This window comes from Pelophylax lessonae (assembly GCF_965119305.1).
Source record: "Pelophylax lessonae genome assembly, chromosome: 4".
NCBI lineage: Eukaryota > Metazoa > Chordata > Amphibia > Anura > Ranidae > Pelophylax > Pelophylax lessonae.
In genome coordinates this window covers 455829806-455856638 of record NC_138771.1, presented here as the reverse complement: position 1 = coordinate 455856638, position 26833 = coordinate 455829806, and the positions used below count along the sequence as shown (strand labels likewise).

At 43.3% G+C, this 26833-nt stretch overlaps 2 protein-coding genes across 2 annotated transcripts in view; one reads left to right on the top strand and one right to left on the bottom strand.

The window, feature by feature from the left end:
* The window catches only part of LOC309552116 (platelet-derived growth factor receptor-like protein), a 67326-nt gene extending 50502 nt beyond the window's left edge, over window positions 1-16824 (top strand). The window contains exons 5-6 of the mRNA XM_082252920.1: window positions 11846-11985; window positions 16387-16824. Of these exons, the coding sequence (XP_082109046.1) occupies window positions 11846-11985; window positions 16387-16608 (362 nt within the window). The 3' untranslated portion in view covers window positions 16609-16824. The remainder of the gene's footprint in view (window positions 1-11845; window positions 11986-16386) is intronic.
* Window positions 1-26833, bottom strand: part of CCDC69 (coiled-coil domain containing 69) — a 131718-nt gene that overhangs the window by 9770 nt on the left and 95115 nt on the right. The window lies entirely within an intron of this gene.

Here is a 26833-nt window from a genome sequence, read left to right as displayed (position 1 = left end):
AGTGTATGTATATCACACGTACACAACCACACTAGGCCCCAATTACTATTGTTTGTACCCCTAAAAGGCTAGGAGTAGGGGGAGTATGGAACAGGCAGCACCCTCAAACCTTCAGAAGTATGAGATGAACCCCAACAACTTGGAAAGGTGGATCTCTCTCACACGTACCAACACAGACTATCCCCCAATTTAACTGATCCCCAAAGGTTTTTGATTAAATAGCGGAATAGAAAATATGATCCAAAAAAAGTGTATGTATATCACACGTACACAACCACACTAGGCCCCAATTACTATTGTTTGTACCCCTAAAAGGCTAGATGAGGAGTAGGGGGAGTATGGAACAGGCAGCACCCTCAAATCTTCAGAAGTATGAGATTGTGTTCACTGTACCCCACAAAGATTGAGTTCACTGCACCCCACAATGATTGTGTTCACTGCACCCCACAAAGATTGTGTTCACTGCACCTCACAAAGATTGTGTTCACTGTACCCCCCAAAGATTGTGTTCACTGCACCCCACAAAGATTCTGTTCACTGTACCCCACAAAGATTGTGTTCACTGCACCCTAAAAGGATGTTGTTCACTGCACCCCACAAAGATTGTGTTCACTGCACCCTAAAAGGATGTTGTTCACTGCACCCCAAAAAGATTGTGTTCACTGTACCCCCCCAAAGATTGTGTTCACTGCACCCCACAAAGATTGTGTTCACTGCACCCCAAAAAGATTGTGTTCACTGTACCCCCCAAAGATTGTGTTCACTGCACCCCAAAAAGATTGTGTTCACTGTACCCCCCAAAGATTGTGTTCACTGCACCCCACAAAGATTCTGTTCACTGTACCCCACAAAGATTGTGTTCACTGCACCCCAAAAAGATTGTGTTCACTGTACCCCCCCCCAAAGATTGTGTTCACTGCACCCCACAAAGATTCTGTTCACTGCACCCCACAAAGGATTTTGTTCACTGCACCCCAAAAAGATTGTGTTCACTGCACCCCAAAAAGGATTTTGATCACTGCACCCCAAAAAGGATGTTGTTCACTGCACCCCAAAAATGATTTTGTTCACTCCACCCCAAAAAGATTGTGTTCACTGCACCCCACAAAGATTGTGTTCACTGCACCCCAAAAAGATTGTGTTCACTGTACCCCCCAAAGATTGTGTTCACTGCACCCCACAAAGATTCTGTTCACTGTACCCCACAAAGATTGTGTTCACTGCACCCCAAAAAGATTGTGTTCACTGCACCCCAAAAAGGATGTTGTTCACTGCACCCCAAAAAGGATGTTGTTCACTCCACCCCAAAAAGATTGTGTTCACTGCACCCCACAAAGATTGTGTTCACTGCACCCCAAAAAGATTGTGTTCACTGCACCCCAAAAATGATTTTGTTCACTGCACCCCAAAAAGGATTTTGTTCACTGCACCCCAAAAAGGATGTTGTTCACTCCACCCCAAAAAGATTGTGTTCACTGCACCCCAAAAAGATTGTGTTCACTGCACCCCACAAAGGATTTTGTTCACTGCACCCCAAAAAGATTGTGTTCACTGCACCCCAAAAAGGATGTTGTTCACTGCACCCCAAAAAGGATTTTGTTCACTGCACCCCAAAAAGATTGTGTTCACTGCACCCCACAAAGGATTTTGTTCACTGCACCCCACAAAGATTGTGTTCACTGCACACCAAAAAGGATTGTGTTCACTGCACCCCAAAAAGATTTTGTTCACTGCACCCCAAAAAGATTGTGTTCACTGCAGCCCAAAAAGATTGTGTTCACTGCAGCCCAAAAAGATTGTGTTCACTGCAGCTCACACACAGAAAAATGGATGTGGATCACTGACACCTGCCTATCTCCAATCCCACACCACACAGCAATATCGATTGTAGTTTGTAGAACACAGTTTCCCTAAAATTCAGCAGACTCTGTCCCTAACAGGATTGAGAAGAGATCGTAGATCAGGATTGAGTGCAGATTCACCCCACCCCCCACACAGCAATATCGATTGTAGTTTGTAGAAGACACTGACCCTATAATTCAGCAGACTCTATCCCTAAAATGCCTACAACTCGCCCTGCCTAAACACTCCGACCTGTCCCTCAATTCTATCCGGACACAAATGGTTTTTTCCTGCCTATCTTTCCCTAATCAGCAGCCAGCACATTGATGTGTGCTCTGTCCCTTAGCTAAGCAGCAGAATGACGCTGCTGCGGCGGCTGCCTCGAACTTATAAAGACTTGGTCACATGCTTCAGACGGCCAATCACAGCTACTAAGACATTTGCAGGCATGGCTGGGATGGCTTAAGGCACACCAGTTAAACGATTGTTGATTGGCTGTTGAAAGCCCGCCATGAAAAGAGCGCCAAAGCATGCAAAACCCGGAAATAAAACGACCGAACACGGATTTTTACCCGAACATACAGTAAAGTGTCCGTGTCCGTGTTCGGGTAAAAAAAATCCAATTATTCGGTACGAACACGAATAATACAGTCCGTGTTCGCTCAACACTATTGGTGTTAGTTCCTTATTATATTGGCCATGTAATAAAAAGGCAAGGTTACTGTGCTTGTCTGCCTGGATCTGAACAGGTGATATTAGAACAGCATCTGTTTAATAGGTCTTAAGAATGTTTCCATTCTAGAAGAACTGTAGTGAGTTTTTAGAAATTATTGCGTATATCAGGGGTCTCCAAACTTTCAAAACAAAGGGCCAATTTACTGCCGTTCACGTTTTAGGGGGGCCGGACTGTAGCTAGCGGGGGTAGAAAATGCCCTGGAATCCTTGGGAGTAAACAATGCCATAGGCTTGGTGGTCAGTGGGAGAAAAAGTGTCCCATCATTGGTGTCTCACTGGGAGGAATAGGGCCCCATCGCTGGTCTCAGTGGCAGGAATAGTGTCCCATCATTGGTGTCAGTGGGAGGAATAGTGTCCGACCATTGGTGTCAGTGGGAGGAATAGTGTCCCATCATTGGTGTCAGTGGGAGGAATAGTGTCCCATCATTGGTGTCAGTGGCAGGAATAGTGTCCCATCATTGGTGTCAGTGGGAGGAATAATGTCCCACCATTGGTGTCAGTGGGAGGAATAGTGTCCCATCATTGGTATCAGTGGGAAGAATACTGCCCCATTGCTGGTCTCAGTGGCAGGAATAGTGTCCCATCATTGGTGTCAGTGGGAGGAATAATGTCCCACCATTGGTGTCAGTGGGAGGAATAATGTCCCACCATTGGTGTCAGTGGCAGGAATAGTGTCCCATCTTTGGTGTCAGTGGGAGAAATAGAGCCCCATCGCTGGTGTCAGTGGCAGGAATAGTGTCCCATCATTGGTGTCAGTGGCAGGAATAGTGTCCCATCATTGGTGTCAGTGGGAGGAATAGTACCCCATCGCTGGTGTCAGTGGGAGGAATAGTGTCCCATCTTTATTGTCAATGGGAGGAATAGTGCCCCATTGCTGGGGTCAGGGGGAGGAATATTGTCCCATCACTGGTGTCAGTGGGAGGAATAGTGTTCTATCACTGGTATCAGTGGCAGGAATAGTACCCCATCATTGGTTTTAGTGGAAGAAATAGTGCCCCATAATTGGTGTCAGTGGAAATATTAGTTCCCCATCTCTGCTGTCAGTGGGAGGAATAGGGCCTGTCTTTGGTGTCAGTGGAACAATTAGTGCCTTGAATCAGTGGAAGGAATAGTGCCCCAAGGGAAGGAATAGAGGCATGCAAAGGGCCACATCTGGCCCGTGTGCCGAAGTTTGGAGACTCCTGGTTTATATGGATCATTTACATCAAATAACCTGCTGTATAGAAACTATGTTAAGCCGCAATAAACCGGCACCATATTGCCCAACTGACAGTCTCTCTTAAAGATTTCATTCCTTTTTTAGTTCCTTCCTCCCCAGTTGCCTCTCTTTTTGATCAGATGCATAAAAAAAAATAAAAAATGTTTTTAAAGTATTACCTAACTTTAAGGAGAATTGTATCGGTCTAAAGCCTTTTAATACACCCTCTGAGTTATTGCATAGGTTATTATGAAATAGAAGTATAAAGTAAATACGTTTTGTAATAATAATCAGTTTAATGCACACTTACCTGGCTCCTCTCACTGATCTAGTGCTGTCCTGTCTACATCACCATTCCTTGCCTTCCTGGTCTTACAGAAGACACAGGCAGCAGTAGGAGTCATAGCTTCCTTTTGCTGTCAGTAAAATCCTGTGAAGAGAGAGCGGGGGGATGGCCGAACTGTGCTGTGTGTGTCTATTGATGCACATAGCCCAGCTCAGGGGGGCACCCAAACAGATGCCCCCTGAGCACACAAATTTCTGAGGGGGCACTTATAAGAAGATAGAAGGGAGGGTGCCAGTGGGGGGACACAATAAGAGGAGGTAAGGGACGGATAACATTTATTTTGTATATTATATATTTCATGATTTGAGGAATTGGGGCAGTGACAGGGCCAACTAAACTTCTTCTGCAGAAAGATGTCCCTCTTTTCCATCTGAAAAAAAAAATCATAGTATGCGCCATGTTGAAATACACTCTCTTGCCTGCTCAGTGCCAATTCACATTTGAAAAACAAGAATTTGGCCTTTTACCAGTCTTGTGCTGTAGGCATCCACAACTTATGGCACTCTTTTTTTTTTTTTTATACGCTGCACCCTTGTCAATAATCAAGCTGGCCAATTATTGGATAAAGGTAAAGAAAAAAGTGCAATCGGAAAACATCTCATCTTTTATAAAGAAGTATCACTTTTTTTTATAGTATTCAATTCCTAATGGGACAAAATACATGTGCGTCCTATCTTCCTGGATTCCCTGCAACACAGGCTGTGATGTTGAACAATGGCACACATTCATTCAACCCCACAGCTAGCACCCAGGTGGCTGCATTGCTAGTGAGCGCCTGTCTCCGACTACCAGCACATGGGAGGCAAGTACCGTCATAAAGAATGCATTTTCCAGTGCAATCTACAGTGCAGTCCCACCTACCCCACTGCACTCTGTCATTGGTTGCTAGGACGGCTGGTGTCACAGCAACCAATGGCATCCCAGCAACCAATGGCATGCTTGTCTCAGCATTCACAGGCGGACCAAACTTCCCTTATTCAAACCTACACCACCTCCCATCTCCCTCCCTGCTGTTACACACTGTTATTCAGCCAATCTGTGAACTGAATAAAACAGGAAAAGGGGACTCTGATGGGGACACTGATGTACGTAGGGAATCAGATGGAGAAATAGATGTATGAAGGAGTTCTGTTGGGCACACTGATATAAGTGGAGACTTTAATGGAGACACAGATGTAAGAGGGAGCTCTGATGGGGACATTGATATAAGTGGGGACTCTGATGGGGACACAGATGCATAGAGGAGCTCTGATGGAGACACAGATGTATGGGGGAGCTCTGATGGGGAGATTGATATAAGTGGGGACTCTGATGGGGACACAGATGCACAGGGGAGCTCTGATGGAGACACAGATAAATGGGGGAGCGATTATGCGACACGGATTTAAGGGGGGAATCTGACAGTGACAGTGGTATAAGGGGGGCAATGATGGTGACTCTGATGGTAGAACTGATGTAAAGGGGGACTCTGATGGGGACACTGATGTAAGGGAAACTCTGATGGGGACACTGATGCATGGGGTGGCTCTGATGGGGAGCCTGATGGGTGCCTTGATGTAAGGGGGGACTATGATGGGAACATTGCTATAAGGGGGCACTGATGTATTGTGGGACTCTGATAGGGACACTAATGTAAGGGGGGCGGTGATGTATTGTGGGACTCTGATAGGGACACTGATGTAAGAGGGGACTCTAATGGGCACCTTGATGTAAGAGGGAATCCGGTGGGGACACTGATATAAGGGGAGGGCACTGATGTAAGGAGGGACTCTGATGGGAACATAGCTTTTCTTTGTTTTACTAAAATGCTTTCTTTTTTTATAAATCATAACATGCTGATGATAAAAAAAGATTAAAATAAAATATAAAATGTACCTAATTATTTGTAAAACAGATTTTTTTTCTTGCCTAAGAGTATTTGTAAATTATACATTGCAACCCTGGTTCTGAAAAGTATTGAGACCCCTGCATGAGACTCTAGCACAGGGGTCTCCAAACTTTTTAAATAAAGGGCCAGTTTACTGTCCTTCAAACTTTAGGGGGGCCGAAATGTGGTCTGTGGGAGTAAAAATGCCCCAACAACAGTGGGAGTCTCAAGCTTGGTGGTCTGTTTGAGTAAATAAATTACATAGCTTCTGTGGTCAGTAGGATGAGAAATAGTGCCCCATCATTAGTATCAGTGGGAGGAATAGTGCCCCATCGCTGGTGTCAGTGGGAGTAATAGTGTCCCATTGTTGGTGTCAATGGAAAAGGTGCTTCATCTTTGGTGCCTCATATCATAGGATGGAATAGTGCCCCAATGGCCAGATAAAGACGAGCAAAGAGCCACCCCCACTGCACTAGTGTTAAACTTAAGCCCCGGAAGATTTTACCCCCTTTCTGACCAGGGCCTATTTTGCGATTAGGCACTGCGTGACTTTAATGGACAATTGCGCGGTCGTGCGACGCTGTACCCAAATGAAATTGACGTCCTTTTTTTCCCACAAACAGAGCTTTCTTTTGGTGGTATTTGATCACCTGTGCGATTTTTTGATGATGCGCTATAAACAAAAAAAGAGCGACAATTTTGCAAAAATAACAATATTTTTCACATTTTTTTATATGAAATTCCCCAAAAAAAATGTAAAAATCAAAATTGTTTTAACATTTTAGGCCAATTTGTTTTCTGCTACATATGTTTGGTAAAAAAAAAATCGCAAAAAAGCGTATTTTGATTGGTTTGCGCAAAAGTTATCTCATTTACTAACTAAAAGAAAGATTTCTGTCATTTTTGGTGTTTTTTTTTTAACGAGTAATGGCGGCGATCTGCGATTTTCCTTGCGGGACTGCAACATTGTGGCGGACAGATTGGACCCTTGACTGACATTTTTGACACTTTTGGGGGTACCAGTGAAATTACTACAGTAATCAGTGCTATACATATGCACTGTTACTGTAAAAATGACGCTGGGAGGGAAGGGGTTAACTTTATTGGAGAGGGAGGGGTTAAGTGTGTCCCTAGGGGCGTGCTTCTAACTGTGATTGGATGTGGCTGTGTGTGTAACAGCAGAGATCAATGGTCCTACATAGCAGGACCGTTTGATCTGTGAATTTTACACAGGGGAGAATGACAGGCGGCTGTGTTTACATTAGCCGCCTGCCTTTCTCCTGCTGATCGACGATCTCCGACGATCTCCGACGATCGCGAGTGACCGGCGGACATCGCGCGGGCTGCTTAGGGAACGAGCGGGGGCGGGAACGCGCCTCCGGCGGCGCGTGCTCGCCCCCTATTGGCTCACAGGGAAGTGACGTACCGGTACGTCACTTTGCCTGTGAGGGGCTGACCGCCGCCGTATATAGTCGGGCGGCGGTCAGCAAGTGGTTAAGGTGTGGGTGTACTGTCCAGCCCTGTTGCTTGCAGCCTGTAAAGCTCTTTGAGAGGCTGAAAGCTGCTTAGACTGGTCGGGGATGTAGACTGCTTGCCCTTACCTTTAGTACTGCTTAGTGTACCGTCCAGTTCATCCAGCTGCAGCAACTCTCAGCCTCTCACAGAGTTTAACCACTTCCATACCGAGTCATGTAAAATGACGTCGGCAAAGTGGTTGTCTAGATCCGGGCCGCCGTCATATGACGTCGGCCCGTTCTAGCTGCTACTGCGCGCCCCCGGCGGCGCGCCCCCGGCGGCGCGCAGCGGCGCGATCAGGGATGAGGCTCGTCCCTCGGACATAGCCCATCACTGATCAAGGTAAACAGCCAATAGAAATTGGCTGTTTACCACGTGATCGGCTGTGTCAATCACAGCCGATCACATGAGCGGCTCCAGCACGAGCCGCTCGTTCTCTCTGCAAAGCGCGCCCCCGGGGGCGCGCAGAGCAGCGATCGGGGACGAGGCTCGTCCCTCGGACAGAGTCGATCCCCGATCTAGGTAAAGAGCCAATGAAATTGGCTCTTTACCACGTGACCGGCTGTGTCCAATCACAGCCGGTCACAAATGTCAACAGAGAACACGGTAACTAGCTGTCACCGTTTTCTCCTCCTCACACACTGATCCTGTGTGAGGAGGAGATTGTGGTAACAGCTAGTTACCAACTACAGTGCACCCTAAACACACTGATTGCCCCCCCCCAATAAAGAGCACCTGTCACTAGCCCATCAAAGTACCCGAGTACCTGTCATCAGGTACTCAGATGACAGGTACTCGGGTACTCTGATGGGCTGGTGACAGGTATTCGGGTACTCTGATGACAGGTACTCAGGTACTCTGATGACGGATACTCTGATGACAGGTACTCGGGTACTCTGATGACAGGTACTCGGGTACTCTGACGGGTACTCGGGTACTCTGATGACGGGTACTCGGGTACTCTGATGACGGGTACTCGGGTACTCTGATGACGGGTACTCGGGTACTCTGATGACAGGTACTCGGGTACTCTGATGACAGGTACTCGAGTACTCTGATGACGGGTACTCGGGTACTCTGATGACGGGTACTCGTGTACTCTGATGACAGGTACTCGGGTACTCTGATGACAGGTACTCGGGTACTCTGATGACGGGTACTCGGGTACTCTGATGACAGGTACTCGGGTACTCTGATGACAGGTACTCGGGTACTCTGATGACAGGTACTCGGGTACTTTGAGTACCTGTCAACGGAGTACCCGTCATCAGAGTACCTGAGTACCTGTCACCTACCCATCAGAGTACCCGAGTACCTTCCACCTGCTCATCAGAGTACCTGACGCCTGAAGTACCCAAGTACTTGCCGCCTGCTCATCAGTACCCATCACTACTCATCAGTACTCATCAGTACCTATCACGTATCAGTACTGATCATCAGTACCCATCAGTACAGTATCACCTATCACCTATCAGTCAGTGAGTACTACTCATCAGTACCTATCACCTGCCTGTCACCTGCCCATCAGAGTACCCGAGTACCTGTCACCTGCCTATCGGAGTACCCGAGTACCTGCCACCTGCTCATCAGTACCAGAGTACCTGTCACCTGCCCAACAAAGTACCCGAGTACCTGTCACCCTTCATACAGCCACCATATCCAAGTCCAAAAAGGTTTATATACGTCGTCCGTTTAAACCTAAATACCGGTGTTATGGCAGCAGATAGCTGCCATAACCCTGGTATTTTTTTAAACGGTGGACGGTTGGCTTTCCGATAAGGGTGGTCCCAGCGGCAGATTCGCCGTGGGATCACCCTTCCGGGATGGCGGAAGAGGCGCCCCCCCCCCTCCCGACGCGTTCCGGTCCTTTTCCCCGCTTACCGGACCCGCCAGCAGCGGGGAAAACGATCCGGTCCCGAATCCTCACAGACAGAATGTCGAGTGAGGGCAAGCTTGCCCTCACTTGACTCTATGGTCTTGGAGGACCGGAGCTACGGAAAATGTTGTTGCCTAGCAACCGGTTTAAAGGTCCTTTTTTTTTTCTTTTTCATTTTATATTATAATTATTTTTTTTTTTTTTTTTTTTCTTTTAGTGTACTTGTGAGATCTGAGGACTTTTTGACCCCAGATCTCACAAAAAAGAGGTCCTGTCGTGCATATTTCTATTACGAGGAATATTTACATTTCTTTTAATAGAAATAAAAATGATCAATTTTTTTTTTTTTTAAAACGGTGTAAAAATAAAAAATAATAAATAAAATAAATAGTAAAAAAAAAAATTAAAGCGCGCTGTCCCCGTTAGCTCGCGCGCAGAAGCGAATGCATACAGAAACCCCGCCCACATATGTAAACGGTGTTCAAACCACACATGTGAGGTATCGCCGCGATCGTTAGAGCAAGGGGAATAATTTGAACCTGAGACCTCCTCTGTAACTCAAAGATGGCAACCTGTAGAAATTTTTAAATTGTCGCCTATGGGGATTTTTAAGTACCAAAGTTTGTCACCATTCCGTGAGCGTGCACAATTTTGAAACATGACATGTTGGGTATCTATTTACTCGGCGTAACATTATCTTTCACATTATGGAAAAAAATTGGGCTAACTTTACTGGTTTCTTATTTTTTAATTAAAAAAAGTGAATTTTTTCCAAAAAAATTGCGTTTGGAAGACCGCTACGCAAATACGGTGTGATAAAAAATATTGCAATAATCTCCATTTTATTCTCTAGGGTCTCTGCTAAAAAAAATATATAATGTTTGGGGGTTCTAAGCAGTTTTCTAGCAAAACAACTGATTTTAGCTTGTAAACACCAAATGTCCAAAATAGGCCTAGGCAAGTGGCTAGGATGCATGATGATGCTCCTTGGATGTTAGGCCCCTCTATATGGCTAGGCTGTGAAAAAGTCTCACACATGCGGTATTGCCATACTCAGGAGGAGTGGCAGAATGTATTTTGGGGTGTCATTTTTGCTGTGTACATGCTATGTGTTAGGAATATCCTATAAATTGACAACTTTGTGTAAAAAAAAAAAGTTTTCTTTTTTTTCCCACATTTTCCAAAAACCTGTGGAAAAAAATGATATGTTCAAACGACCCATAATGCCTCATAGAATATACGTTGGAGTGTTTGCTTTCCAAAATGGGGTCATTTTGTGGACTTTTCCATTGTATTGGTGCTCTAGGGCCTTGAAAAGTGTGATAGGTAGTAAGAAAGTTTTATGTGTATTTATGCTCCTAGAACGCCTGAATGTGCTTCTTGGACGTGGAGTCTCTTTTTGTGGCCAGGCTGTGTAAAAGTCTCACACATGTGGTATCGCCATACTCGGAAGGAGTAGCAGAATGTATTTTTGGGTGTAATTTTTGCTGTGTACATGCTATGTGTTAGAAATAGCTTATAAATTGACAACTTTGTGGGAAAAAAAAGAAAAAAAAAAATTTTTCTTCATTTTCCCAAGAATTGTGGGAAAAAATTACAACTTCAAAAAACTCACCATGCCTCTTACTAAATACCTTGGACTGTCTACTTTACAAAAAGGGGTCATTTGGTCGGTATTTGTACTGTCCTGACATTTCAGGGCCTCAAGAAAGGAGATAGGCAGTCAGTACATCTGGTGTGATCAATTTTCAGTAATTGGTACCATAGCTTCTAGACTCAATAACTTTCACACAGACTAAATAATATACACTAATTTGGGTTAATTTTACCAGAGACATGTAGCAGTATACATTTTGGCCCAAATGTATGAAGAAAAATTTATTTTTTGCAAAATTTCATAATTGAAACTAAAAAAAAGTGTTTTTTTTTCAAAATTTTTGCTCTTTTTTTGCATATATCACGAAAAAAAAAAACCCCAGTTGTGATCAAATACCACCAAAAGAAAGCTCTATTTGTGTGAAAAAAATGATAAAAATTTTGTTTGGTTATAGTGTAGCATGACTGAGCAATTGTCATTCAAAGTGTGACAGTGCTGAAAGCTGAAAATTGGTCTGGGCAGGAAGGGTGTCTAACTGCTCTGTATGGAAGCGGTTAACATGTTGCTGACAGCTGGGCCGGATGGTGTGCCTGTGTCCTCCACCCCCACCAAAACACCAGTTCTAGACACCTAGTGTGCATGAGGCCTAAAGTACAAGTTCACTGTCTGAGAACTACTGATGCAGCCTTTGGTATCTAGAAACATTTGGCATGCATCTTTACAAGGTCAAACCCAAGTCCATAAAAAGATAAAAATAGCAGAGACTGTAGGGAGTTTCAGCCAGCTGATCCAAAATTCTGAAGCATACTGCAGAGGAGAATTCTCTACAATTCAGCATGTTTTTAATATGTATTTGCATACTTTTTCAGATCCATCAGCTCCACCTAAACCTACAGTTGAAGCATCAGTGAAGTCATTTCGAGCTGGAGAGAATTTTGTTGTCACTTGCACTGTTCTGGGTGATCTGGACATTGCTGTAGATATCACCTGGACCTTTCCTGGGCAGAAAGTAAGAGGCAGTCCTGGAATCATTGTTCTTGTGCTATACTATAAATGTTCTAGTGTTTACTTCTTTCCTTCATTTATAAAGATAATTTACCAACAATTCTATTTATATACAGCATTAATATGATTATTATTACAAGATTTATATTATGCTAGCAGTTGTGCAGTGCATTACAGAATAGGGAAGATAAGACAGTTACAATACAAGAGGGTTAGGAGGGCCCTGCTCATGAGAGCTTACAATCTAAAGGGAAGGAAAAGTGATAGAAAAGGCATTATTTTGTGAGGGAAGACCTGATGGAAAAAGTAAAGTTGTTAGGTGTCGGGGGAGATAAGCCTTTCTGTGGCAATCAAATTTCAAGGATTGCCTGCAAGTGGATAAAGTAGGAGATGGCAAGGCAGGTTGAAGTAGAGGTAGGGAGAAGCTCTGGAAAAGACCTGGAGGGGAACATTGGGGGGGGGGGGGGGTAACAAATGGGCTAGAGAGCAGGAGCTCTTGGGAGGAGCAAAGAGGACCGTTTGGGTGACATTTTGGGATGGGGTTGGTGATGTAGATGAGGGCTAGTTGTGGATGGCTTTGTATGCTTTTAATAAGACTTTCTAATTTTATACGTTGGGCTATCTATTTATCTGTCTGTCTGTAATCAATGTTATCTATATTATTCTTTCTATTGTCCACCAATCTATTCATCCATTGTAAATCTCATCTGTCAGTATAAATCCTTAACCACTTGCCGACCGCCCCCCGACTATATACGGCGGCGGTCAGCCCCTCCCAAGCAAAGTGATGTACCGATACGTCACTAGCCTGGGAGCGAATAGGGGGCGAGCGAGTGCTCGTACCTGAAGAAGCCGGCGCGTGTGACCTGCGAACCCGATGTCCGCCGGTCACTCGCGATCGTCGGGTAGAGAGGGAGAAAGGCAGGCGGCTAATGTAAACAAAGCCGCCTGTCACTCTCCCCTGTGTAAAAGCACAGATCACTCGGTCCTGCTATGTAGGACCGTTGATCTGTGCTGTTACACACAAAGCCACATCCAATCACAGTAAGAAACACGCTCCTAGAGACACACTTAACCCCTCCCTCTCTAATAAAGTTAACCCCTTCCCTCCCAGTGTCATTTTTACAGTAACAGTGCATATATATAGCACTGATTACTGTAGTAATGTCACAGGTACCCTCAAAAGTGTCAAAAATGTCAGTCAAGGGTCCGTTCTGTCCGCCGTAATGTCGCAGTACCGCAAAAAAAAATCGCAGATCGCCGCCATTACTCGTTAAAAAAAAAACAATAAAAATGACAAAAATCTTTCCCATAGTTAGTAAACAAAATAGCTTTTGCGCAAACCAATCAAAATACGCTTATTGCGATTTTTTTTTACCAAACATATGTAGCAGAAAACAAATTGGCCTAAAATGCTAGAAAATTTTGATTTTTACATTTTTTTGGGGGGGAATTTCATATAAAAAAATGTGAAAAATATTGTTATTTTTGTAAAATTGTCGCTATTTTTTTGTTTATAGCGCATGATCAAAATATCGCACATGTGATCAAATGCCAACAAAAGAAAGCTCTGTTTGTGGGGAAAAAAAGGACGTCAATTTCATTTGGGTACAGCGTTGCATGACCGCGCAATTGTCTGTTAAAATCACGCAGTGCCGAATCTCAAAATAGGCCCTGGTCAGGAAGGGGGTAAAATCTTCCGGGGCTTAAGTGGTTAATTTCATTTAAGACTGAACTAGAGACCAAACTTGTTTTTACACTTTGGATACATTTGGGAGAAGTAAAAACCTTTGCAAGACTTCTATTGCACTGTGTGACTCCATTGTGAGTTTTCCCCTGACATTTTGGCTATATAACAACAAGACAAGAAAATTTGGCAACAAGTGCCAATGGAATGTAGACAGCAATAGGCAGGCGCTGGGACTTCAAAATGTATTTTCTTTTTTTCTTTTTTTGATAGAGCAAAGGGTTTAAACTCCTATTAGGTTTAATTTTTGTTGTCCACATCCTGCTGGGGAGGTTTCTCTCCAATTTAGGGTAAGGGTCTAATCCTTCCCAAGTCTATTCAAAACATAAAAAAAAAAAACAATTTTCCTTTATATACTTGGAAATTCAAATCAGGCTTACAATGTAATGTATTTGCGTTACCTTGGGTTTTTTTTCTTACAAGCAAATAAATTATTTTAACGAAATCTTAAATTTTTGGGGGAATTCAATGAAAATCTCCTTTTATGTGCTGCCCACAGATAGCTAAGTAATGTATAATCCCCCAGATGACTATGAATCCCCGACACAGTAATATCCATGCAGCTACAGTATTGCAGACAACCTTTGGCAGTGAACTCTATTATTTACTGAAAAGCTGCATTGTTGAATTGGGTCAATATTCTCACCACTTCTGTTCCAACAGGAAATGTGGATACATTTGGGTTGGGTGCTAAGGTTTTCATATTCAGCCAAGTAACTAAACTATTGGTTACCTGATACTAAACATTTGCTGGCGATGCCAGCTTAGCTTTCTGCCATGCCTAGTTCTTGGTTTCATGTCAAGCGGCGTGGTCCCCTAACCTCCTTCTGGATTCTCTTCAAAGAACTCATTATTCATCGTAAAGAAGGAGAAGGACACGGAGCTGGAATCCATAGGGCTCATTTATACCGCAATCCCCACATTTTTATTATTAGACAGAATTTATATAGCGCCAACAGTTTGCGCATCACTTTGCAACCGGAGGACAGACAGTACAGTTACAATACAAATTAATTCAGGAGGAATCAGAGGGCCCTGCTTGTTAGAGCTCAAAATCTAAAAGGAGCTTACAATCACATTTGGTGTGTAGTTCTGCATGCGTGTTCTCAGGTATTTGTTTTGTCACATTTTCAGTGTTTTTTGGGTAATAGTTATGATTTTTTACTACATGCATTTAACTACTTCATCACTGGACACTTTCATCCCCTGCCTGCCCAGGCCAATTTTCAGCTTTCAGCCCTGTCGCACTTTGAATAACAATTGCGAGGTCATGCACCACTGTACCCATATTAAATGCTTATCTCTTGTGAGACAGAATGAGCTTTCATTTAATATTTTTTAATAGTATTTAATAACCACTAGGGTTTTTTAATTAAAAATTAAAAATTTTAATTAAAAAAATGAAAGAAAGAACGAAAGTTCTGAACCCCCCCCCCCCCCCCCCAAAAAAAAACTTTTTTCTTTGTTTCTGTTATAAAATATTGCAAATAAGTAATTTTTGTTCTTCACTGATGTGCTGATGGGGCTGCACTGATGGAAATTAATAGGCAACACTAATGGGCACTGATAGGCACTGCACTGATTGGCACTGATAATCAGGACATTGTAATCAGTGTAAGCAGTGTGCTGACAGCCTTGCCGGTTATCAGCACTCCTTTCCTCACACAGACACAGCACTTTTTTTGTTTTGTTTTGAGACAGAATGGGGGAGAGTTGGATCTTTAATTTTTATTGCGGTTACTGTCCCCATTGGGAGATTTACTCCTTTGTACCGGTGATCATTGTCGCCATGAAACAAAGTAAGGGGAAATCCAAAATGTTAGAGTTGTCCCCAGCAATGGCGTCTGGTGCTCCATCTGTCAGGGGGGGCAGAAGATGGACCTGACCATGAACAAACCCCCCCCCCTGTCGCCCCAAGCCGCACCATGCACCATACCCACACCCTCCGGCTCGCTCACTCTGTTCTGCCCCAGGACTGACACATGGAGGCAGCGGCAGCTTCCCCACTCAGTCTCCTCCGTTGGTCAGACTTTCCCTGCCTTTCCTCGGCATCACAGCGGTCGTCTTCTCCCTCCTCCTCCTCTTTTGCCAATAGGCTGGCTTCTCCTTTCAGCAAATCAGGAAACGGGTCTCAGGATCCACTTCCTGATTGAGAATCAGTGTGACAGTAGCGAATATTCATTTGCTATTGTCACACAACTAGGTGGGCTCAGGGCGCAGTGCTCTGCGTCCCAAGCCCACCTTTTTTTGAAGCCTATTAAAGCCTCTGGCTCTAATCACGTGCTTAAAAAAAAAAAAAAAAAAACCCTCATTGGAATCCATGCATCCGTTGCCTTGCATGCAGATTAGGGTGCCAAACGCATGGATGGGGGGGGCGTCACCCATGCCCCCCTAAAGGATGGGCCGCCACTGGTCCCCAGAATAAGAAGTAAAGGGACACCTGTTCAGGAAACAATTGTTAAACTTCCTGCTGCATGTCTGGGACAGTAAGTGAAGGGAAACTTCACTAAAGGTACACAGAAAGCAAAAAAATAACTGCCCTACTCCTATCCAAAGCATTAAAAAAGTTATGGCTATAAATATACTATAAATACTATATTTTTACATTCAGTAATAAGAAGATAAGAAAAATAAGAATTGTTGTATCCTCTTCTACAGATTGGTAGACCTCCTTATGTCCGAGAGAGCACTTCCCAGACCAGAAGAGGTGGCCAGTTGCTGCAAGAGACTCAAAGCATCTTGAGTATTGACGAATCTCGAGCAGGGGATGACGGCACCTATACCTGCACTGCTCAGAACCTTCAGGGGAGCACCTCAGTGAGCACAAATGTTTCTATCCTCCCTGCTGCTGCCTCAGGCAGAGCCAGAAACCAAGGCTAATACCATAGGTCTTGTTTTACAAAGGTGTAACCAAACTCAGTAGACTAATGATCTCATGGAACTATGTGGACACCACAACCATGTGACTGACTGCCAAATCAAAAATAATCCTCAGTGCAGTGTTGAAAAGACTGGTTTTACAGCCTTATAGTATATCAGTCCCTAAAGACATGGCCTTGTATTAGTTACAAACAGTAAGTGTATTAAAGTGTACATCCTATATTAAGTTACAGCTTTTGTGATTTATGATTCAAATTACAAGTATGAAAATCATTCCGTTGTCACGGACATATCACTAGAATCTTCTCCGGAGCAGAAACCACTGCTTAAAAATAGATGGAAACTGTAACTAGATCACATTTAGTTTGTCAAAGCACTATGTATCATAAATAACTCCCATGATTTTCCCCCATAAAATATTGTTTTCATGCTCTTTTGCAGCTCAGTTCTGCAGATCTCTTCCAGCAAATACATGTACGCTCTCCAGCATCAACTGCATTACATTGCTCTTCTTTACTAGTTTACAGATTTGACAACATTGGACCAAGCCTGCACAATGTGTGTTGGCACTACCAACTGTAGTGGTGCAGTGCGGATGTTTCCCACCTGTGACTTATAGTGTACTGCAATGCACCTGTGTTTAGGTGCCTTTGGAAAGGTTCATTGGTTTGCCATTTTGTCCAACTGATCTTCTACAGGTCCCTCTCAAAAAATTAGCATATTGTGATGAAGTTCATTATTTTCTGTAATGTACTGATAAACATTAGACTTTCATATATTTTACATTCATTACACACAACTGAAGTAGTGCATGCCTTTTATTGTTTTAATATTGATGATTTTGGCATACAGCTCATGAAAACCCAAAATTCCTATCTCAAAAAATTAGCATATCATGAAAAGATTCTCTAAACTAGCTATTAACCTAATCATCTGAATCAACTAATTAACTCTAAACACCTGCAAAAGATTCCTGAGGCTTTTAAAAACTCCCAGCCTGGTTCATTACTCAAAACCGCAATCATGGGTAAGACTGCCGACCTGACTGCTGTCCAGAAGGCCATCATTGACACCCTCAAGCAAGAGGGTAAGGCACAGAAAGACATTTCTGAACGAATAGGCTGTTCCCAGAGTGCTGTATCAAGGCACCTCAGTGGGAAGTCTGTGGGAAGGAAAAAGTGTGGCAGAAAATGCTGCACAACGAGAAGAGGTGACCGGACCCTGAGGAAGATTGTGGAGAAGGACCGATTCCAGACCTTGGGGGACCTGCGGAAGCAGAGGACTGAGTCTGGAGGAAGACTGGGGAGAGGGAAATGCCAAAATGCCTGAAGTCCAGTGTCAAGTACCCACAGTCAGTGATGGTCTGGGGTGCCATGTCAGCTTCTGGTGTTGGTCCACTGTGTTTTATCAAGGGCAGGGTCAATGCAGCTAGCTATCAGGAGATTTTGGAGCACTTCATGCTTCCATCTGCTGAAAAGCTTTATGGAGACGAAGATTTCATTTTTCAGCATGACCTGGCACCTGCTCACAGTGCCAAAACCACTGGTAAATGGTTTACTGACCATGGTATTACTGTGCTCAATTGGCCTGCCAACTCTCCTTACCTGAACCCCATAGAGAATCTGTGGGATATTGTGAAGAGAATGTTGAGAGACGCAAGACCCAACACTCTGGATGAGCTCAAGGCCGCTATCGAAGCATCCTGGGCCTCCATAACACCTCAGCAGTGCCACATGCTGATTGCCTCCATGCCACGCCGCATTGAAGCAGTCATTTCTGCAAAAGGATTCTCGACCAAGTATTGAGTGCATAACTGAACATAATTATTTGAAGGTTGACTTTTTTTGTATTAAAAACACTTTTCTTTTATTGGTCGGATGAAATATGCTAATTTTTTGAGATAGGAATTTGGGGTTTTCATGAGCTGTATGCCAAAATCATCAATATTAAAACAATAAAAGGCTTGCACTACTTCAGTTGTGTGTAATGAATCTAAAATATATGAAAGTCTAATGTTTATCAGTACATTACAGAAAATAATGGACATTATCACAATCTGCTAATTTTTTGAGAGGGACCTGTACTTAAAGGGGTTCCGCTCTTGTAGCTCTAACTACTACTACTACTAATCTGAAGCCCACCGTTTGTTTCAAGCCCAGACTTCAATATAGCTTATCCTGAAGAATACCTAAGTCCTCAGTTGTATGTAGTTTTTGGAGTATCCCACCACTACCCTATCCAAGTTCTTGCCGCAGTAGAACAGCGGCAAGTCTAAATCAGAAGATGGCTTTCAGCTCAGTAGGTTTGTTGGCCTGTTGGGGTCATTGAGCAATTGGACACTTAAAACAAAGGCCTGTTGCTGGTGCTTGTTTTGATTTCTATGCGTTCAAGTTTGTGTTGTCCAGCTACAGGTTTGCTTTACATCTAGGCAAGCACAGGCAACTAAGCATTCTGAATGTTCCATTTAAGATATCAGCTAACTTGCATATTAGCACTTCCCTCCCCTCCCCTCCCCACTTGTGTCATGCACACAACAGATGGTAAAATCACAAGCACAGCAAATATTTCAACATACAGTGGTGTGAACAAGCCAAGTAATTATTATTGGGTAATGTGTTTTTCAATGTATTATTAGCCCACAAAACGTAAGGGTGAGTTTAGACTAGAATTTCTGATGGCGTGATTTTTCTTAATTAAGAATATACATTTTTTTTTGTCCATGCTGGGAAAAATTATACAGAAAGTGATATTGAATGGGGACCACTCTTCTATCACACAAGTATAAGGAAAAGCAATCAACCCCTGAAAGCACAACTTGTACCAATTAGTGAAGCTGATCACTATCGTCACACTCCTGTAATTGGGAGGGGAGAACAGAATCTTTTTACACCTATTTCATTCGCTCACCATAAAAAGAAGACACTTATTTTGATTAGGTGACAAAACCTATAAATCCTGACATCATTCTAATGCCTCGTACACACGCATCGATAGTTGGCCGTGAATTTTCGGCCAACGTCCGATCGGCCGATTTTCGGCTTGTTAGTATGATGCTTTCGACAACCAACTCCGACTTTTCGGCCGAACAAAATCTGGTGTGCAGGCTATAAAATTTTTGTTGGCCGTCAACACAACGGCCGATTTTCCGTCAGTCAGTACAGATTTCGCCAGACAAAAGTCTGATGAGCAAGACTGGGCATGCTCAAGAGAAGAAAAAACACACGGTAAGTAAACCAGCACATGACATCACTTCTGAAGTTGGTTTTTGTTGGCCGAGAAAATTTGTGTGCAGGCTAGAGCACATTTCAACCAACACAACAACACTGGACAAAAGACGGCCGATCGGTCGGCCGATAATCGTTGCGTGTGTACGAGGCTTAACACCACATACCTCTTTAAATGGATATTTGTTAAAGCATTTAGCAGGAAGGGTAGAGGGCATTAATCAAATTGTTGACAGAATATTCTAGAAGTCTGACAGATTTTACAGGTATTCTCTACAAAAGGTGTTGCATTTTTGGTGAGATATTTCCAAAAATAGGGATTTGTCGAAGAATGTAGTACATGTAATACAACATTGAGACTGTGCATATGCAATGCCTATACACTGTATGGCCAAACTTTTGTGAACTCCTGACCATCACACCTCTATGAGCTCATTGGACTTCCCATTCCAAAACCATAAGCTTTATTGGAATTGCATCTTTGACCCTTTTTTTGCAGCTAGAACTGCCTCCACCCATCTGGGTTTTTAGAGGGTAGCTGGAGAAAATTGCTCCCATTCAGCCCAAAGAGCATATGTGAGGTCAGACGGGTTGATTTACTAAAACTGGAGAGTGCAAAATCCGGTGCAGCTGTGCATGGTAGCCAATCAGCTTCTAACTTCAGCTTGTTCAATTTAGCTTTGTCAAAAAGAAAACCCTGGAAGCTGGTTGGTTTCTATGCACAGCTGCACCAGATTTTGCACTTTCCAGTTTTAGTAAATAACCCCCTGATGCTAGATGAGAAGACCTGCCTCACAATCAGTTTTTTAATTCACCCAATGTGTTCATCAGGATTGAAGTCAGGATGTTGCACTGGCCACTTAAGTTCCTCCACATAAACTCATAAAAACGTGGGGTTGATTTACTAAAATGGGAAAGTGCAAAATCTGGTGTAGCTCTGCAGAGAAACCAATCAGCTTCCAGGTTTTTTGTCAAAGCTTAATTGAACAAGCTCAAGTTGGAAGCCGATTGGCTACCAAGCACAACAGCACTAGATTTGGCACTCTCCAGTTTTAGTAAATCAACCCCCATGTCTTTTGGGATCTGGCTTTGTACATAGAGACACAAGGTTGGAAGTGCACAGTTGTCTAAAATGACATTGCATGCTGTAGAACAGGGGTTCTCAAACCCCAGGCTGCGGACCGATGCTAGTCCATGCCCCGTTTGGAGCTGGGACAAGCGTCTGGGTGTGGGCAGCAGCCAAACTAGCCAGCACAAGCTGTGCTACCACCACTCTCTCACCCTTCCCCAACACCAGAGGAGCCCGCTCCTCCTAGCACCACCACTCCCTTCGCTCTCTGTGGTCACCTTAACTACAGAGGAAGGGGGAAAAGAAGAAGAGGAGGGAGGAGAGCCGGTGTTCTGTCAAAATAGCCAACTCGTCAAAATCTCCAACCACGTCACTTCATGTGACTCTCCAGCATCGGTATTTAGAGATTTAGACGAGTTTGATATTTTGACAGAACATCGGCAGCGGATACACTACGGTACATGACGAGTTGGCTGTTTTGACAGAACACCGGCTAAGGAGAAAAAAGTTGTCGCCACCTTGGAGGCAGCCATATTGTTGGTTACTAGCGGGTGTAAAAAAAATGTCCACATAGTGTATACACTGCTGTGTTCTGTCAAAACAGCCAACTCGTCGAATTTCCCAATTACGGATGCTGGAGAGTCACCAGGTTGAGGACCGCTGCTGTAGAATTACCAATACCCTTTGGAAACACCTAAATTTAGTAGTTTAGAGGGGTGTCCATAGATGTAGTGTATATAGTATGTGTGATAGCCAGGTATTTACAAACCATAGTGTAGTTTAAATGGAGGGGATTGATTATTTCTGAGTCAGTGACTGGAAGAAGTATGCAAATTATAAAAGACATAGGTCCTTATCTACATACCTGCTCCACGTAAGCAACTTGGAGTATATTTAGGTAAGAGCGTCAGTGTAACAGCCAGGCAAATACCATTTACAGAATTTAAAGTCAGCACTGGCAGCCTTTACAGTATATCTCTCCAAAGTAAGTATTCATTTAATGAGGACCAGCAATGTGGAAGATGAACTATACAAAAGCAAGCAGATGGCAAAGGCCTTACCACCAGTATTGCTTAAAAGTTTTCCTGTAGCTGACCATTTCACAACTACTGACTTTTTATGCACCGTCTCTCTGTGTGGAGACTATCAGCGTAGTAGCAGAGCAGGATTTTGCTTGCTCATGTCAGAACCACCCTCTTTCCCCCATGACTGGCAATGTCCGTGTAGGGAGCACAGATCCACAGAATGGACGAAGCATATCATTTATTGCAGCATTTCTCAACTGGGGTGCCATGGCAAAATTCTAGAAACTTTACGAACAAAGGCAAGTGGATTTAGTAGCTTGGTCCAAAGCCTTACATAATACTGGTCCTGACCCTGTGCAGGGCTGCCTGCCTGTGTCCTACCAACTGATTGCAAAGGAGCACGTCTGGCGACTGTGCAGTGTTCTTGATTTTCTCTCACCTGCTTCCATGGCCACCAATGGGGAGGGAAGGGACAACAAGGGGAGGGGCATAGGATTTGCCGGTTGCAAAGGCCACAGTGGAGGGTGATTTCCCCTCCCCTGTGGCCCATGCAAAGTGTCATGGGACCAGGCAGTGCTGGTGCTCAGTAGCTTTTCCTTAGTCAATCAGAACTCCTGATTTGAATATTGTATAGATATAAGGCAACACTGTGTCACAAACTACAGACCATTGAACTACATTTTAGGTCTCCATTCATGTAAGTTGGGATGTAGCAGCTGCGCAGACACAGCTGCTGCTCTCAATTTGACATTTGTGTGGGTGTGGATGCATGTACCTAAACACAGACAGTTTGAGAGTTCAGGCACAGGCACCTATATGGATCTCAGATTAGCAGCAGTCACTGTTTCTGTGCAGGTGAACGTACCTTAATTGACATGAATCGGACTGCACGCATAAAACACCTGTGCATCCATGTGCAGGCATACAAGGCCCTTGCTCAAGTGTATGCTTCGGTATGCCTGTGTGAATTAGGACTGAGGGCTCCTTCACACCAGCTGCTGCATTTTTGTGTGTGCATGGTGAGATCAGTGCAGTGATGATGCGCCAATCTCAGCGCATCATTTTCCCTTTTCTTTTTTTGAACGAATTTTGAGATATCTCACAGACATCTCATAAAGTTCAATAGCTGGCCATGCGGCGAGTTCTCTGATCCATATCAGTAGGGACTTCCCAAAGCAGTGCCAAAAAATGAGAGGTGGGAACAGCAGAAAAGAACAAGTCCCCAAGGCTAAACATAGCCAACCAGGCAACACAGGACTCATCAGAACAAAAGATGAGGCCCATCTGAAACAAACAGTAAACCCCCTCAAGGAAGGCCAAAAGCCCTCCAGACAGCAGCCAGCAAAAACATGCGGGCAAAAGAGGCATCTGCAGATGCCAGCACATCCACCTCATAAAATTTGGTAAAGGTGTGAACAGATGAAGTACTAACCAGGTCCGACCCTGCTCCTGACTAGGCAGATTAAAACGGACATCCTATGCAGGAAATGAGAGGGTGTATCCTCCGGGACTGCCCATAGGCGTAGCCAGAACTTTTTTTTCTGCCTAGTGCCCTACTCCTGTAGGGGGCAGTATAACCCTAATGATATGGATCAGAGAACTGCGTCCGTCAATGAACGATAGAGAAAAGTGTAAACATTTCAGGGTACCACTTAGGAAAACTGACATGTCTAGATGTTCCCTAATGAGATAGCGAATCTTTACTTTTTGAGTTCAGGTCCACTTTAATATGAATAGATATACCATAAAAGGTGGCTTGCGATTGTCATCATGTAGGACCTTTAAAGGATAAGTTCACCTTTTGTAAGATGTTACACCCATATTCAGGTATTCTGAATGAATGGACTACAACTACCAACAGCCTTTGCGGCTGTCGGCTTGTAGTTTTCAATGAACTACCAGGGCGCTGTTGAATGCTCTGGGAGTTCATTGATTCTTCCTGTCAGTGTAAAACTGCTTGTTCATACGATGTACAGGCTGGCAGCTTACATTGACAGTGTGCAGGAGGAGAAAAAAAAGTAATTATAGGATTTACATAGCGATAACAGTTTACGCAGCGCTTTACAACATAAGGGCAGACAGTATAATTTCAACACAGTATATTACAGTAGGAATCCGAGAGCCTTGCTCGTTAGACATTTTTTTTATGTGCCAAAAAAATTTGAATTGATCATTTTTTTTTAAAAGGTGAACTTATCCTTTAATAGGGTCACTGGTGCAGTTCACCTGGTATGAATACCATCATGCTCCAAAGAGTGTTCTGCTTTTTCAGCACCCTGTCACCTGTTGGTGCAAGGCAGTCCAGCTCTGGGACCGTACATTACAAAGGACTGAAAATCTAAAAACTTAATGTTTGGGGATGAGAAAGGCAGCTGAGGTTGTATATCGTATTTGGATAGTAAATTGATAAAGACCAGTGTTCACAAGGATAAAATTTATTAAAAGGCATTTTGGAAATTGTACAGTACATCAGCTAAAGTGGAAATGCCATTATGAAATGTATACCAAGCAATTTATAATCAAGACAAGGCTTTCCAGCCTCTGAAGTATCCTTTAAATGTTACTACTGAAAACAAAAGAATGGTTCACAAAGAAAAGTGCTTCATCATGTATAGTACTAGTAATGATTAAGTCCTACAACCGAAATAAACTTAACAGAGACATACAGAGAGATATTTTAAAGCTGCCATTGCGTATCCCCTTCTGAAAAAGCCAATTGCTGGTGTCTGGCTTCAGAATTTTCTTAGACACAGACATAGAACAAGCATGCAGATGACACCGACATAGAGAAAGCATGCAGATGAGCAAAGTCAGAGTGAAATCAGAGCTCCTAATCTGCATACTTATTCCAGATTAATTACCCAGACCCCGATTCAATAGCATTGTCCCCAGGAAGTAGTATTTTTAGATTGGGGAATCCGCAATGGCAGATTCCACTGCCTTAAGTGCAGTTCCAGTGCATTTAACTGAAATTTCAAACAATGAATTTAAGGTGAAGACGGGGAGGTGTGTGTAGTCCAAAAATCAGAAACGTAGCCTAGGGTGATAACGCTGTCAGGCTAAATAGATTGTTGTAAAGGTTGTTGCCACGGGGTTGATTTACTACAACTGGAGAATACAAAATCTGGTGCAGCTGTGCATGGTAGCCAATCAGCTTCTAACTTCAGCTTGTTCAAATAAAGCCGTTTACAAATGTTGGATTTTTTTTTTTGTACCTGCAAGGTAATGCCATAATGTGTTAGTATGAATCGCATACTGGCACATTATGTTACATTTACCTTAAAAATGAAAGCTCTTCCGGTGCCGAAATGTCAGCACTGCAGGCATCTTATCTTCACCCGTTCTGCTTTCAGGTTCGCGGACTCTGACTGGCCAGAAGCATGATGACATCACTCCTGAGTAAGCACGCAGGACACGCCGTTTACGGCACTGGGCTCTGAAGAAACGTCACGGGTGGCCATTCCTTCAGAACGTATGCTCCAGTGATGTCACTGGCTGCATGTACACTAAATATCTCCAAAATGGTGCACGTCTAGGAGATATTTACACTACCTATAGGTAAGCCTTATTATAGGCTTACCTATAGGTAAAAGCAAGAGATGGAAGTTTACTTCCACTTTAAGCTTTGAAAAAAAATAAAAACCTGGAAGCGGATTGGTTTATATGCAGAGCTGCACCAGATTTTGCACTTTCTAGTTTTAGTAAATCAACCTCACTGGGACAAGGATGTAGCCATCACGTTTAAAGTGAAACTTCGCTCTCTCAATTAACATGGATTATTTTTAATCCTTCTGCTGCTAGCATTAGTAAATAGATTGTAAAATATACAATATTTACTTGTTTTAATGTTTTTTTGCAATTTTTAAGTTACTTCCTGGATTCCATGCCTAGGCAAATGATATATATCCCAGGAGTCTTCAGGAGGGGTTTTTCTCAGCTAAGCACACTCTTCTGTCTGCCTGCATGAATGAATGAGCTAAGGGCAAATGGATTCCAGGAAGTAAATGCTACATAAATCATCTTCCCTTACTCAAGATGGCCACAGCCAAAAATGCTAAGGGGTGTTTTTTCAAAGTGATTTCTTAGCAAAATAAAGTATAGAGACCTTGATGGATGGATGAGTTTGCTTTGAATATTAAAAATTAATTAAATAGCATTTTAATTTTGTGGTGCTCAGATGCAGTGTAGTTCCACTTTAGGCAAGAAACAAAAAATAAAATAAAATAAATAAAAAGAATTCCAGCGCCACAACTCAACCCTTTGAAAACACATGACAACACTGGAGAGAGATGCGCTGTACAAAACCTGTTGAAGCCTGATGTGGTGGATGCACATGCCAAAGGGAACAGCACAAACACCTCTACTATGTGACCATTTAAACCTTTTTTTTGTACATTGGAGGGGTTTGCTATGTTTTTGACTTCTAAGGAACAGTAAAAGCTGCAATAAATTACATTTTAGGTATACTGTAACTGCTTTTATTATTGGAAATCTTTCCTATTTACACCTCCTTTATATTCTGACGCCTAGATATGGTTTCATGCATCTACTAGTTAATCACCCAATGACAGCCGTTTCCAAGGTGCAACTAAACAAATCATTAGCACAGCAAACATTTCACACTGCGGTGGTGCAATATCCCATAAAAAGTGACGTTCTTTATTACATAATGTGCTTCCTATGAGTCGGCATGACAAAGTGCCCTTTAAAGTGCTAGATCGGGGTTTTACACCACCTACAGCATTCAGCAGAAACCATACTGTACAGGATTCTCAATGTGACTGAATAGGAGGATGGTGCTGGGCTGCTGTAAAGAATATTTAAATGCTTTAGAACTTCTAGAGAAACAAAAAGAGAATGCAGTATGCTCTGAGAGCTATAATAAGGCACTGGGATTCATTAACTGA